The sequence below is a fragment of the Pygoscelis adeliae genome, unplaced genomic scaffold (genome assembly GCF_000699105.1).
Source record: "Pygoscelis adeliae isolate BGI_AS28 unplaced genomic scaffold, ASM69910v1 Scaffold170, whole genome shotgun sequence".
In the NCBI taxonomy this organism is placed as follows: Eukaryota; Metazoa; Chordata; class Aves; order Sphenisciformes; family Spheniscidae; genus Pygoscelis; species Pygoscelis adeliae.
Window position 1 is genome coordinate 2,180,752 of NW_008824002.1, and position 16,193 is coordinate 2,196,944.

At 37.5% G+C, this 16,193-nt stretch overlaps 1 protein-coding gene across 2 annotated transcripts in view; it reads right to left on the reverse strand.

Moving 5' to 3' along the window:
* FNIP2 (folliculin interacting protein 2) overlaps positions 1-15,904 on the reverse strand; it is a 37,351-nt gene extending 21,447 nt beyond the window's left edge. The window contains exons 1-9 of one of the 2 annotated variants that reach the window (XM_009325173.1): positions 15,551-15,904; positions 8,748-8,874; positions 5,186-5,320; positions 3,913-4,013; positions 3,761-3,832; positions 2,998-3,098; positions 2,768-2,857; positions 1,543-1,614; positions 791-920 (exon numbers count right to left, since the gene is read on the reverse strand). In XM_009325173.1, the coding sequence (XP_009323448.1) occupies positions 791-920; positions 1,543-1,614; positions 2,768-2,857; positions 2,998-3,098; positions 3,761-3,832; positions 3,913-4,013; positions 5,186-5,320; positions 8,748-8,874; positions 15,551-15,735 (1,013 nt within the window). In that variant the 5' untranslated portion in view covers positions 15,736-15,904. The remainder of the gene's footprint in view (positions 1-790; positions 921-1,542; positions 1,615-2,767; positions 2,858-2,997; positions 3,099-3,760; positions 3,833-3,912; positions 4,014-5,185; positions 5,321-8,747; positions 8,875-15,550) is intronic. The other variant, XM_009325181.1, reaches the window with a different exon arrangement.
* Positions 15,905-16,193: the final 289 nt, after the last annotated feature.

The window sequence follows — 16,193 nt, forward strand, 5'->3', positions numbered from 1 at the left end:
AAAAGGTTTTGGTTTTGTTTTTTACTGACCACATATTTTAACTGGCAGCTTTTAAGCTTCTTTTAACTGAAAACAGTGAAGAGGGAGAGAGGCCAAACAGTAGTAATTTCTTGTAGCTCTCTACTAATTCCATGCTGTCTTTGGATGCAGGTGGATGAGTACATATGAGCCGATAATCAAGAACTATTTGCTATTTTGCAACGGACAAGGGAAGAATTTGCTTATTAGCTATGAAAGGTCTGCTGCATTCCATGCTTTGTTATGCCACTGAGCTACAAAAGCTAATAAAATTCCAAAACAGAAGCCAAGCTTTTTGATCACAGTTCTTTTTTTTCCTTCCTGTTTTGGCAGAAGTCACATCAGGAACATCCTGTACCAGCCAAGCGAGTAGTCATGGGCTATTACTCCAAAGTTTCAGTAACTGCTCACTAGTCAGACTTCATCACAGTATAATGTAATTACGGCAGCAGTGCTGTTACAGTCCCTTTCATCCCAACAGGATGCTCTGCTCCTTCAGAAGCAGTTTAATTTGCTTTTCAGAACGTGGTTTCAGACACAGCCTATATGTTAAATAAAAATAATTATATTTCAAATCAGGCCTTGCAGTTCATATTCAGCCAAAACTTGATCTTTCTTCATATTGGCAATCTTATGTAACATGCACAGAAGTTAGACTGAATTGAGAGCATTTAATAAAAGGATTTGTCCTTTGAAAGAAAAGAGGCTTAAGCTCTGTTTAGCTTAAATTACTGCCAAACAGCTGTTGTAAGAAGAAAAGTGTTGCACTCACCACCTTGGAATAATTCCATTCTCTAAACTGGTTGTCTGACTTCGGAGCCAGCGACGTTGGTAGCTGCTAGAAGATGATGATGAAGAGCTTGGAGATGGAAAAGGAGTAACCAGAAGACTGCTCAGAGATGCTATCAAGAAAGCAAGAAACCCCACATATATTGAATTACAAAGAGTGCTGGTTAAATATTTTTCTTCATACTCTAACTGGGAACAAATTCCCACAAATATTGCTCTTGCTTTGCTGATCTTTTTCACATTAACTCACTTGCAACAGGAGAGACAGTTATTTTAAATAAATCTTGCTGCCTGAGGACAACTGTTTCTTATAAAGTCAGAGGTCTTCCCTACTAGAACATACTAAAAGTTGTTTTATTCTCATTAAAAGCATTCTGTCCTAAGAGGTGTTGCCCTCCCATTACAATAGATGGATCTCCTGGTCTCCTGGCCTCCTTTTCCTATTCAGTGCAAAAACATCTTCTCTTCCCTTGCTTTAGAAAAGGCTCCAGCCAGTTCTTTCTCCAAATTATAAAAATTTGTTAAGAACCCAGAAAGTGATGGCTGTAAACAAAGAATATCATTACAAATATTCTTGCATTAAGGCTTGGGGCAAAAGCAGAAGGAAAACTGCTTAGCAGATCCAAAAAATTTTGGATTTACAGGTCATAAGGTGCCTATATTTCAGGTGAATCACTGCACCAAAGAATTGTAACATAATTACAAAAGCAGGCAAACAAGACAGACAGCAGATACCTGACCGAGCAATGCCGCTGTCTCTGTCCTCATTTTGTCCTCTGCTAGGCATATCAACAGGTGTGCTGTGTGCTAAAACAAACAGATCAAATCAACAGAAAATATTACATAACTCATTATACTATTTGTCAGCATTTAAAAAAATGTTTAAGTTTAAAGGTCATAAAACAGCAAAGTTACATCCTGTACTGCAGCTCCAAGTAAGCAGTATGGTGTGAGCAGAGGTGCGAGCAAACGGTATTCCCATACTGAGTATCATGTTACTAGAGGAAGTTGGTTATTTGCCCCAACCTAAAAACATCTCTAAGAAGCTTAGGAATGTAAATACAGTCTACATTATCAGAAAACAGACATGCTTTGGAAATGAGGGCTGGTGGTACCCCCGTCTGTCACTTTTGACATTTTTGTGTGTGCGCAAGATTGTCATTTTACACAGGTTAACATCATAATGAAATAGTCAAGTATGAGGTCCATTAAGCTTCTGATTCGCTCCCCAAGCAGAGATTTACTATCCACAAAGCCTCACAGTAAGAAACATTAAGCCTATGTTGTATTACATGGAAGTGTTAGTAGTGCAGAGTCACTCAAATTGTAGAGCATGCAAGATTTGCAAAGGCTGTGAAGAAACTGCATTGGTATTCCAGTTCACATTTTCACAATTAACAGAACTAATTAGGCCTAAGATCTACCCACCTGCATGGGTCATCAGTATGCCTGTAAAAGGAGACTTCATGTAGTTTAAAGTTTTGAAAATTAAAGAAACTGATATTGTTAAAGAAAAAACCCTAAAGCCTCCCAGACTTAGCTCAAGAATAAATTTTGAATGTCTGCCATCAAATTAAAAAAAAAGTAGCAAGAGGTAAGAGAAGAAAAAGCTGTACACCAGCAAGACACCTGCACACTAGCAAGAAACCAGCTATAAGCCAGGAAACATAAGTCCTCTAAGAAACATGAGGGCTCCTTTATTATTAAAAACACTGCATAAAAATACTTTAAAATTAAACACAGGAATTAGAAAAGAAATATGAACAAAATTATGAACAATTAATTTAGCTTTTTTTTTTTGAAAGAAAGATTTAAGTATACGTCAGATACATCTGTTGTCACTATTTTAGCCCTTTCTGTTTCTAGAGAGTAATTATGTATGACCTGCAAGGATTCAGAAGGAGCTGGATTTGTGTGTGCATATGGATGGGTCACACTGTGGCTGGCATTCCACACAAACCTGCAAAGAAAGAAGCACTGCGGATGAGCCGGAGGGGACCTCCTTCAGACACACCCTGCAGCAGTTTGCTGCTACACAGCTGTAACACACCTAGGAAACAAAAGCAATGTAGAGAAAATGCAACGCAAAAAAGTTTAAAAAAAAAAAAAGGACATGCATAGGAAAAAAACAAACTGAACTAACAGATGGTTTCATGTTGTCAGAAAGACGTAGAACCTGGAAATATTTACCTAAATTACTTCCACTGCGACAGGTTCCCAAACCATTCTGATTCAAGCTCAGCTTTCCCAGACCGGGATCTTGGTTGATGTATTCAAAGCTATCTTGTAAGCTAAAAAAAGGGGAAAAAGCCAGTGTTCGTTAAGAACATGATCAATACGCATTTATATTAGCTTGAGAATTAGGCTCATTTTATGGAAAAAAGAAGGTTAAAGATTAACTTTACAATCAGACTCAAGGTTTTCTGAAACTAAGGAAATAGGCATTTATTTTCTATATAGGCTCCCTCTTTGAATTATTGTAAGTTTCTGTATGTCACACTTGGGATTCAGTTTATTCACATTTGCCCATTTTTGGGACAAGGAAAAAGGGAACAGATGAGAAACAGTGTATCTTCTGTCATTGTTGAAGGAAACAGAAGTTGGGTACAGGGACACAAAGGTTTTGCAACATATACCCCTTCTTCACCCTTCTGGCAGCAGGAAGAGACAGAGGCTTTGATTGTCCAGAGCACCTAACCTCTGAAGTTTTTTTGCATGCCCTGGACAAATTAAGAATCAGAAACCCGGAGAGATTTTATTTTTTAAACTTGGGTGGCCTGGCTGGGATCTATCAAGAGAATCCTCCACAGCTACCATTTCTGATTTTCTACTAGACTTTTCCACTTTGGCTAAGTCAAATTTAGAAGCAGTGACAGAAAGACTACAAAAGGAGAAAGAAGGAAAGACAACTGCAGTGGGTGGGGAAGAAAAAATAAAAAAAAAATGTTCTTACTTATTGTTGCTTCCACTGAAGCTTCCTACCCTGGCTGAGAAGACTTTACTTATCATCAGCTGTGGGGGAGAGCTGAAAGGATAAACAGTCATTTCAGTGAGTCATCAATTCCAAGTGCCTGATGAGAGTGCATCACAGAAAAGGATACTCACCGTATATAGTGAATTTTCAAGGTGGAGCCTTTGTAACTCATTGCCACTGAGCCAAACATCATTTCTCCCAGCATGTTGACATCAGAGGCTGGTCTGGTGTACTACACAGACAGGAAGATGGGAAGAGCAAAGTCAATAATAACTTGGCAGACTATTTCAATTTAATGTAGTGCCACAGTGCTACATTTTGAATGGAAAATACAAGTAAGTTCTGCTTTTCCATGCAGACTAAGATCCTGTGTGATTCTAACGCACTGAGTGCAAGTACAAGCAAGTACAGCTGGAAGACATACTCTGTTTTGCTCTCTAGATGGGCATTGTCACCCTTGTTCCAGGGGACCTCCAAAGGCAAGAAAGAGGAAAAAAGATCTACTGCATTTCCAAAGAAATAGCTGTGTCCAGCGACATTCCCATATAACAGAGTATTTGATGAAACCTGTAGGTGTTCACAGGACTTGGATTCTGTGGTCTGGATCCCCAAGCATTAAACTGTCTTCCTTATTCAAATGAGTAAGTTCTCCTTCCCTGCCCTTATAGAAAATGGGAAGAGCAAAGTCAATAATAACTTGGCCCATCTTTCCATCTTCCTTCCCTGCCCTTATAGAAAGCTTCTGGGAAACATTTTTGATTGGAAAATAATTTGTGAAGACTGTGTTTCTAAGTATAATCGAACCGATTTCTTATTTTGTTTCAAAGACTGATCATCAATAGCAAATACGGAGAGAAGTTTGTTAATTCTGAAGGAAATCATTTACCTTCTAGTTAAATATCTTTTTTTCCTACCTTAATCTATACATGCTTCAAATTACATTTTTCTAGATAAAATGTTTATGCTTTTACTGAGAAACAGCCAGAGTACCTTAAAAAATAGTTCTTTTAAAAATTTCGTGTTATAGTAAGACAGACTAAAGGAACTCAATATACCATGTTCAACAGCTTCTTCAGAACTGACCTGAAGCATAGGTAGACATCTTTCAAAACAAGAACTGAGAACAGTATAATGCTTTTTATGACCTTCACAAATAACAATGCTATTGGATACCTTTTGTAACTCTTTCAAAGATAAGACCAAGATAGACCAAAAGGTTAACAAGTACCCACATGTTCTTACTCTGCAACACTTTAAAGATAGGGTAGCTATCTCAAGGTTCAGATTAACTTGTAATATACTAGAAGTATAACTAGTCATTCAATGCATGTAAGTTAAGGCTTTTATTTACAAACTTCTTCAGTAAAATGGATAAATACAAGCAAGAAAAGTAATGAACATTACCTGATACTTCGGTATCTGTTCTTTGATATTTTGCATACAGCTTATTGAGGGACTATGGGAAGAAATATTGTTGTTCCCATTGCTTGCTTGGCAGTTCTTGGCAGAAGTCTTCACAGAAGCATCCTCTGCCATTTTCTGTGTCAAAACAGAGCAATATGATGAAAACAATTAAAGCAAACATGAGAACTCCCATCTGTAAACATACTATGGCAAGATTTTTCTTAAACTACAGATAAGCAACAGAAATAAGATACTCTTATTTGGTTCAAAAAATATGTATCAGTTTTAAAAGCTTTTTAAAAAAGGCCAGCATCAGAGAAAGTGCAGACCTACTCTCACATTTATATTGCCAGACAAGTTTTCATAGTATCACACAAAGTAATTAGCCAAAGTTCCACTGAAAGATCATTCCCAATTGTTATGAATGGCTCTGTGTAACATTTGCCAAAGTTTATGTAAACAAAATCTCAGTTTATGGGTTGCTTACAAACCAATTTCTGTAACCATTTGCACGATTAATCACTCAAATTGCATATAACTCTTGCTCCCCAACTGATTAACAGATTTCTTAAACAGAAGAACAGCCAGGAAAAACAAGGGATAAATAATGCATCATTTGGTAGAATTACCAGGTTATAAAAATCTGTTTGTTAAACCTGTAAAGGAATTGTGTAAAAAAAAAAAAAAAGACAAGCCAATGAATGCTTAAATTCAGATGACTGTTTAATTCAAAGTCTAGTCTCAAGTCACTATGTTTTAACAACATCTTAGAACTGATCAGAAAGGTGTAAAGGAAGTCTCAGAAAGATACTAATTACATTAATGCTATTTGTACATGATTCATAAGACAAGCTGCATTTAATTCATTGGGATTTTCTTAATACAGTTTTCTTGAACAAAAACCAATGAGTTTCTTGTTTTCTTTAACAGCTGTTTTTTTCTTTTTCCAATTTGAATGTCCATTAGATGTCAGTTAAAAGGGCCACATTATTTTGAACATACTTCTCACATGCACTTGAAATGATTTATGAAGGGAGCAAAACTGTAACGTTGCAGCAATGAAAACTGCTTAGAAACTCTTAGAAAACTTATCTCACACTCAAACTTTTTATATATTTAAGAAATTCAAAATCCCTTAATGAGCATATATTTAATGTGTATTAATGTAAATATTCATTCATTTGGTGCACATCAGAATGAAGTGTGTTTTTATAAGTCTCATTTTGTACCAGCATGGTTTACCTCATTGGGAACGTGCATTGGCAAGGCCAACTAAATTGTTTTAAAATGGCAACAAGGTACATGTAGATAGTTTACAGAAAAAACAAGCAAGCAGGCAAAAAGAAATAGTAATAAGCTAAATGCTGGTAAAAAGCAGCCAGTCAAATTTACATCACATATTTTGGGCTCAGCAAGACGAGAAAGGAACGATAACAGGAAGTTAATGGAAATAAAAATATAATCCAATATTCTACAAGACTGATTTTTAAGATGAACACTTTGAATATTACAGTGCAGTAACTGTAGTAAGTTTTAGAATACTCAAGTCACAATGACAAGATGACGAAATGGGCAAAAGGAAAGATGCAGAAGAAAGGAAGAACAAGCCAAGAAAAGCGGAGTAGATGATCTGTCATTTTTTTAAAAGTTGAGTTTAAACTACAGTGATAGTATAGCTCCTTTACCGATTTGAAAATAAGCCTACTAGCATGTTAAAAAAGTTAAATCCTGGACTTCTATATTTTATCCTATATTTGCACTCCTTTTGTGCAGTTTTTTCTGGCATAGTATTTATGTGCTATGGCTTATCTAATCCCAATGTGACTGTCATCGGGGTTTAGAAATGCACCAGTGTCAGTAGTCACATCTTTAATGAGCTATTGACAAAAAATGTCTAATAAAAATGGTGTGATATACGCCATCTGCAGAAAGAATTGGAGATTAGATTAAGAACACTGAAGAGACATGCAGTATATTAAACAAACATATGGTTAAATGGAATACAGACCTGCTAGTTCCCCTAGGTAAGTTTATTGCATACTTTAAAGACAAACAATGTATTTGAATATTCAACGTGAATAAGCTTTACCGTGTTTCAGGGAAATGGATAAATGCACAGTATACACACACACACACACTTTCTTGACTTTAGATTAAACAGGACTGAGCTTGAGAGTAATTTTGCCTTAACTTTAAATGAATCAGGTTTTAGGCTCCCTGTTTGATAACGTACCAAACAAATGACCAAACGTTCAAGATCACTTTTAACATCTACGTGTTTGCATGCCATTCAAAGTGCTTTGGCTGTTTTAAGAGGGTACATAGATTAGAGTCTGGCTAGAAAACAGATTATAGCCTGTATCGTGTTATGAGGAAGGTTATAATCTGTTTTATGTCAGCGTTGCACAGAGTTTCTGATAGGACATTTTGTAGATAACTTTTAGTTTAAAGTATTCAAGCAAGTGGAATAATTTGAGTATTTAAATGAAGCCAGAAATACATTTCTTCCTCACATGCTATGTGTTTTAAACCAACTTTAAGATACAAAGTAATGACCTTGATGGGGGGGCATGGGGGGGCGAGGAGAGAGGGAGCAAGATTAACAGACCAGTCTGACCCATTTACCCTCTTAAGTAGATGATCAGGCATCAGCTGATGATGCTCAGTCTTACTGATTTGGTACAACGGCATACTTGCAGTGTGACTGAAATAGATTGCTGTTTTTTAAGCATCTTCATACGTAATTTCTGCAAGTCACAACTATTCGTATATAGCTAGTGATTCTACAATAAACCATGCTAGTCTGACAGGCTGAAGCTGCTGGTTGTAACAAAGGCTTCAAAACAAACAAAACATTGAAATAATTCAATGTAGAAGAGAAACACGGAGCTAGTAGAAAAAAAAAAAAACAAACCACAAAACAGAAAATGCTATTGTTTCACTTGTCTTAAAATCACCGAAGTTTGCCGGAAGCATTACTCCATAATGTGTGTGCCTGGAGAGCAGCACAAAGAATTTGCATCTTGACAGCATCTACTCTTGCTTCTATGTGTGTCACCAAAACTTACGTGGCCATATATTGCCATGTGTCAGTCTTACACATTATGGCATGGTTAGCCAAAGAGGAGTTGTTTTAATTCACATAAAGCCAACAAGTTTTCTAATCCAAACACCAAAGACAGACAATCACATTTAGAGACATGCTAGACATCACTGGAACAACGGGACTGCACAACCAGGGTTAACAAAAAGCAATCCCCATCAACATTAAAAAGGCTGAGGAAATACTCAGTTTAAAGGGGTATAGATTGCTTTGCTTGAAAGCAAATCAGGTCTAAGTTGTTAAGTTTCAATACCATATTTATACTATAAATACCAAATACCAGATGTGTTCATAGGCTTTTTGGAATCTAGCACACTCTTGTTGCAGCTATCACAGAATCGAGATCAAGTGAAAGATCACAAGAACGATTAAGAAGTTGACACTGTCATATTAAAATTCCTGCTTTTGGGAAGGGAAACAGAAGAGCAGTAGGACAAAAGCAAAATTAGCATTTCATACCTGAACCACAGCTTCATCAATTTTGCGGACTGCTTTGGAATCAAATAAGACCTGTCTGCCTCTCCTCTCACAGTCTTGGTAAACTATCAGGCGGATTTCATTCAAGTCAAATTCTGAAGAGGACCAGCTGCAGATTATAAACACAAGATGTTAAAATATTGTGCTTACTTTGCAGGCTTATTTAAGAGAAGAAACAGGTATTCGGCAAATACATCTTTTACTCAGCATTTACAAGAATCAGGCTGTAATCACAAAACTCTGACCAAAAAGGAACTCAAAGGAGCATCTAAGCCCAGTGTCACTGGCACACAGGCAGGCACAGCCAGATCAATTTTCATCCAACCTTTCTTCAAAATTTTCTAGAAAGGGAACACAAAACTTTGTCTCAGCAATCTGCTCCAAGGCTTAACTACTCTTAAATTTACTCCCTTCTCCGTACACAGTCTGGATCATCCTTATTGCAAGGTAGGTGTACTACTTTGTGCAATTCTCTCAGCGGCAATAAAGAACAACGGATTACCATCCTCTTTACTACAGCCTTTCACAAGCTCAGGGTTTCCACCCTCCTTCATCCTTCTCTCCTATAAACAACACAAACCCAACTTCTTTTGATCTGCTTCTGTCAATGTAAGTTAGGATTTTTCCAAAGTTTAATTCTTGTAACTGAAAGACAAGGTTTATGTTGCTCCATTATTTTTCCCCTATCTTTTCTGAGATGTTTCAGAGTTTACAGAGCAACCATAGATTACTGAGACTTGATCTCCAACGACGATGAAACTCATTTAGTAGATGAAACCAAGATACCACTGAGATTCAACCTGAAGCAAAACAACTCTCTCAAGCCAGAATCCGCCCGTTCCTCAGAGATACATCATGGCACACGACTTGCCTCCTTGCGCTACCACAGAAGGCTGAGGAGCACAACTGATCATGGCTGCGATGGCAAGAGACTTTATTTCCTAATTCCAAAGGGAGTCGGTCTGCACGTCAGAGCATGGAGGTTTGCTTGGCCTCAGGTTCAGCTACAGAAAATACTTTTCATGTTATGTAGCTGACAAGCTGGAATTAATGGAAAAAACCGACTACTGCATAAAGCAGTGCCACACAGCACTGGTGCTCAGTCATATTGCCTCATCCCTGACCTGGATGGACCACATCTAGGGGGTAAGAGTACAACTGTTATTAATAGTTGTTGGTTTAACAAATTGCATAACAGACTTCAGTCAAGGCCACACTGATCTCCCACCCAAAAGGATGTTTCATTGAGGAATTTTCCCAAAACTATGCCCTACAGAGAAGGAAGGTGGAGAATTGAGGGAAGAGCACAAAAATTCTATACAGCTGAAAGACAGGAATTTCTGAAGTTATTTCTTTTATTCCATGCTCTGTTAACAGCCATAAATCAATAGTGAGGTAAAGACCATCAACTCCTGCTAGAGACAGTAAGGTAACCATGGGCAACTACTTTAGGAGCACACTCAGAGACTTGCAAATTTAAAATCATTATAAGTAAAGCCAGCTTAATTTCTTCTTTGTGCTCCATCTTGCATTTCAGAGATCAACTCCCCTTTCTATGTAGCTAAAAAGAAAAATAAGCCTAAATGGGCACCTTTTTCAAAGCTGAAAGACCTCAATTTGGAAGGTTTTATTCTATTTTTAAATACCTTGGGACAGAATAAGCCAGATAGGTATCTCCACTGTAAGGTACTCTGATACAAGTATATTCTATGTACATGATATACAGGGGTCCAGTACACATCAAAGCCAGATCATGGAATGATGCTAAAAGCTGTTTTGCCATCAACAGTGAGGAAACTTGTTGATGTGTTGCCTCCAAAATGCTAGGAGTGCCAGGCAGATTTCTTTCCAAGTCTTCCCTTTCAAAGGGAGTCACAGCATTAAGTTAATCTGCATGAGATCAGACCCGATACCACTGTCGATAGTTGCCCAACAAAGATCCTACACACCTCACATATACAGAGAGCTGCAACTACACCATCTGTTTTAAAAGTCTGTTACTAGTTTCTCAGCCCACTGCCTGTGCAATGCTATTACAAAATCCGGTTACACAGAATGCAAGAGAAGTCAGAGCCATCAATAGACTTCATTCTAGCCTGCCGCATGAATCTGATACTCTTCAGTACCAGATACTCTGATACCTCTTCAGTTATACGGCTACCTATTTACTTACACACTTTCTGCAACAGACAATACCTGAAGTAACTATGCTGCTTTCTTTAAAAGGCCACAGGTCTTCCTTCCTTTTAACTACAAAGAAAAGGTACATCTCTATGGCCTTAATTTAAATTGTATGCAAGAGCAAAGCCTTATTTATCTCCAGGACTGGCACAGCAGGATCCATAGTTTAGACCACAGGACTGCAAGTCTAAACTGAGAAAGATTCATTTCAGGCACAGATTGAGCCAATCCAGCCCTGCATCCGTCCACTGATGCTAAAAGCATGCTCAATACTTGCGTTGCATGAATTTAGGTTTCCTTATGAACAGGTGAACTCCCACGTTCTGCACTAAAGCAAACTTCACTATGTTTGTGTGGTGCCAACTTCTGTATAAGACGTGAACTGTGTTTTTTAACAAGTGCTGAAGTAAAAGCCAATTTAACAGCCTGCTGAGGTGCCTCTTCCACACAGCATGCTAGAATTAAAGATTGCCGCAATCTTTCAGAACTTCAAACAGATTCTAGTACCAGACAGCAACAAGCTAAGAAGTTACATAAAATCTATCATACAGAGCTTTATGTGACTAATAGACTAAATCTAGGGAAGTAACTTCAGATAATGCTTCTTACACTACTAACCAAATATTAAACTTATGTTTTAATGAAGTCTTTGCTTTCAGGCTTTGAATTACTCAGAACACAGATGCAGTTCCTGTAGCAGTCCTACCCATTACAGAAGAGATCCATCCTACTAAAACCTCACTTGATAAGATCAAGCATATCTATAGGCAAGTTATACAGGCATATAAACCCATAGTCTCATTACTTCGATGTGGAATCTAGCACCAGGCCCAAGACTAGTCAGATGACTGGGATGTTTTTCCCCCATCACAAAAGCTGATGAGCAGACTGCTTACAGTACTTCCACCCTTTATTGTTTAAGCCAGCTCATACAACATACAGCCCCCAAAACAGGGACAGCGGGAGTATTCAATCATTTCGTAAAAACAGAGTGTTGAAGAATACAGACAGTACACAGACTCATTGGTCAGCTCCATTTTCACGTGTAAAAACCCAAACCCCAAACCATTACATAACTTTATATCAGCTTCTTGCTTATTTAGCAATGCTGAAAGGCATGCACTTCTTTTTGTTTCTTCTTCACATGTAGTTTTTCAAAAAGAAAGAAGATTCTCTCACACAAAATATCAGTTAATGAAAAAAAACCCACCACACTTCTGCATTGTATAGCTTAACTTTCCTTTAGATGTTAGAAAGTAATAGCTTAAGGGTTTGACTAAGAAAAAAACCCTTTCACTCTTCCATCAGTTGTTTCTAAAAAAGTAAGACCAAAATATCTGAAATAGGCAACAGGAATATTTTAGCCTGTTTTTCCCTAAGTAAAAAAGGCTCCTATGCTCACAGGCAACCTATATGCATACAGGTTCACCTTGCCCAATTATTTGTTAATTCACTAATCAATTTCAACCACCAAGTTTGATGAAGGGATATATATTTCTATCCTCCAAAAATAAATAGCGAAGGAGATAACAGACTCTTTCCTCTCCCCCTCCAAGGCCACAATATGAACTTTAAGGCAACAAAAAAATCCTCATGATGTATTTGTGGAAGATAGGTAGAGGATGGGGAAAGAGAAGATTCTGAAAGTGTTATGTGAAAAGCTTGCACCATAATTTGCACATTATTAGATTGAATTTTCTATTTTTCATCGACAATTCTGTAACAAAATTATTAATTCTTCCACTTTTGGACTAGAAAGCAGACCCTCAACGTGCTTACAGAAAGCCCCTTATTTTCTAGCTGCACCACATTATGAGATTCTAAGTCTACTCCATGTCCAATGACAACAAATACAGACATTTATTCATATCAAAAGTGCCCTTTTAGCTCTTTACCACCATCCCAACACTCTCCTACTTCATGTCTCAAGACTCAGTTGTTTTCCTTATATTCATTTGGTAAACTCTAAACTGGCACACTGTTGGTTGTTTCCTTTTTCTCTGTTTCTGGCTAAAACAGCTTCCCCAACCATACGTAAATACTGAAGGAAGCTATGTGAGAGTTACATAATACAAGTAGTTTTGCATACGTACCTACTACTGAAAGCATTACTTCATATAACAAAACTACGTAATCCCCAGGGTAAGCTTCATATTTCTTACAAATGTTTAGCAAGAATAAATGTGCTACAATCACTACTTTTGGATAAACACTGTTGCTTCTTCCAGTCAGCTTAAAAAAAGCCTTCAAAAATAAGTTTTGCTAAACGCTAACTGAAACATCATTTGCCTTAGCCCTGTTTATATAAAAATTTTCTCATTCTGCTTATACAAGAAAGACCTTACAGGTTCAATTCCCGTTTAAGAACTACTTAATAAACAGAATGACAAAGATCTGTGCTGAAGGAATACATATTGCTAAGTGACTTAAATGTTACAAATAAAATGAATAAAATTATAGTAGGGCTTTTTTTTAAGCCACCTGAGTGTTAATGTACTGCAAAATGACAAAACAGGCTTCTGATAACATTACACCCTAGAAAGGTAAGGAAGTGAAGAGACTGACAGCTAACTGAAATGTTTCACTTTGGCTTAAAAACAATGCATTATGCCAGGTCCTGCATACTCTTAAAAATTAGCTGAATTAATATGAGCTTGTGCAGATGTCCATATTTCAGGTTAAATGTGGCTATTTTGTCCGAACATAATGTTTTCTTATTCGACCACAAAATTAAAAGCCCCACATATCCTTTCTCCCCTTTTTGTAACTACGTGACCCTTCCTATTACTCATGTCTACATGGTAATTGCTAGACCCTTCTGTAAACTAACTGAATTCTCTACAGCAGCAGCAGCCTGTCCCAGCAAATGAAAGTGGATCAGAAATGTAGCTGGAAAAAGGAAGGAGGCAATGGAACCTCCACCTCTTGGTGGCAGCATGAGTTATACTAACTCACTTCATCCATGGAGCTACATACCTTTAGGAAAGGGCACAAAGAAAACATTCCCTATACACTTCAAATAAGTACTGAGGCTAGTTAGAATGTTAATTGGGTTTTTTGTTCTTGAGTCAGTTTTCTGCCTGCTTAGTGAGCTGAACTGACTCCCTAAGGGGAGCCAGTTCCAGAAGGATTGGAAAGGCCAAGGCCAGCACAAGGGGAAAAGGGACAAGAGCATGATGCCAGAAAGCAAAGGAAGAAGAGGGAATGTGATTACTGCCTTCAGCATCAGCAGTCTGTTTGAACAGCTCAACTTATCTAGCCTCACCTTCAGAGCAGATCTTTCCTGCATCTGGAAGATGCTAGAACTAATAAACATCATCTTCAAGTCAAAATAAATAAATAAAATCAAGCTGCCTATGTTCATAAAACAGGAAAACCAGGTCTAATAGAGATACTAAAACACTATGTTGTTTTTTTTTTTTTTAAAAGAAAGCCACAAGTTTGGAACAGCTTACAGCAATCCCGGCAAGTTTTCTCCCCAGATTCCATATTAAGCTTAAGTTTGCTTTATTTTCTCTTACATTGGCATATAAGCTACTTTCCTTTGGCTTGTTCAACATTTGTTCCATTACAGATATGAGACATGGAGGCAAGGAGATCTCTCTTACTTAGGGGAAAGCAGACTCATTTGTTTCTGGAAAAAAGCTACAAAAAGTTTGGCCCGTTCTGCCCTGAATCAATATTTTCAGTTAATATAGATCTCCAAACCCTGATCTTTACAAAAAAAGCTTTTGGTTCACCTCTATAACAATCAGCATGCATGCAACAACTGAAGAGTGACCTATTTATTTATATTCAAAAACTACTTCAGCTGACCTTAAAACATTTTTGAAAGTGACTAACCACTCACTACTTCAGTGCAACATCTACAGGCTAGAGAAATAAAAAGGCTGAAACATATCTATATGCCTATATATATATCTATCTATATTTTTCTGCTTCTTAGATCAGCAATCCTGAATGTAGAATATTTATTCTAACAGCCTTGGGTGTTAGAATTTGGAAAAAGCTGCCCTGAACCATATTTTCAACAGTTATGTAGCAGCAGAGACTCAGACATTGGACATATGTTGGCACACACCTGAAAAAGACACCACAAAGAAGTCAAAGAAACACTATTCATACTCCAGATTACTCTGATGTAATGCTTGATCTAGAGGCCATTTACAAGTAAAGCAGAGGGTTCCCTTCTCCATTCTTCCCCCACTTCACAGCATTCTCTCCTGCCTGCTCTGCAAACTATTACTACTTGACCCACTAACACAGGAGGTGGCAAAAAATAAAAGAGGGGAAACTAATTAGAAAACTAGAATGAGAAGGTAAGATTATTTAACCTTAACTGAAAAGAAAGGCAGTTATCCTTCATGCCTCAGTTTGCATATACATAAACCTTACGCAGAGTTAAGAAAGTAGATTCAGTTTCAAATATCAGGGAAGACTTTCTGGAGTATCAGTCACCATCATCAGCAAGAATAAGCTTCTAATAGAACTTTTCCAATTACTTACAAAATAGCCTTTCAGGCACATGATTATAAATCTAATATCAATTACAAATGTCCATTCTCTGTCAAAAATCATATATATCAAAAAACTTACATGCATACCTGTTTTGCGGCAGTCTAGTCACTTTGCTCACACAGCTGACACTTTCGTCTCTCAAAGATTTTCTAATTCTTTCATCCCATTTGGTACAAGAGAGGTTATTTCCAAGTGGTACATCGTTGTTGTTTCTTGCTCTTTCTATTTGTCCCCCTGTGCCATTTGTAGCTTTTGGTGTACCCCCACACATTTTCTTTTGCTACAAATCCTCTTGTAAAGCTCCCTCAAAGAAACTAAATACCCGCTGAAGGGATACAGCTTCAAGCGGATTTCTTTACTATAGATCAACCATTAACGATGGTAATTTACCATCAGCTTTCTTCCCTATACAGAAACACAGTCTGCTGAATTTCCTGTTAGGGGAAAAAAAGGCAAAGAGATCTTCGTATATTCTACAAGCCATTAATGAAGACAGACAGCTGTAGCTAAGGTACTTGCTGCAATTATTCCAGACAGAGGAGTAGACACGACTTCCAAGTTTCAGAAGCCATCACAGACTTGCTCTTGCTGCTGTTAGAGTTTTTCCTACCAAGCCTGGTGCAAAGCTGTAGCAGATACAACAGCTAATATTGACTTTAACTATGTTTGTTTCCTGGTATGTGATTAGGTAGCTGGCAATTATGTAGTCACAAGACTGAGCCATATGGC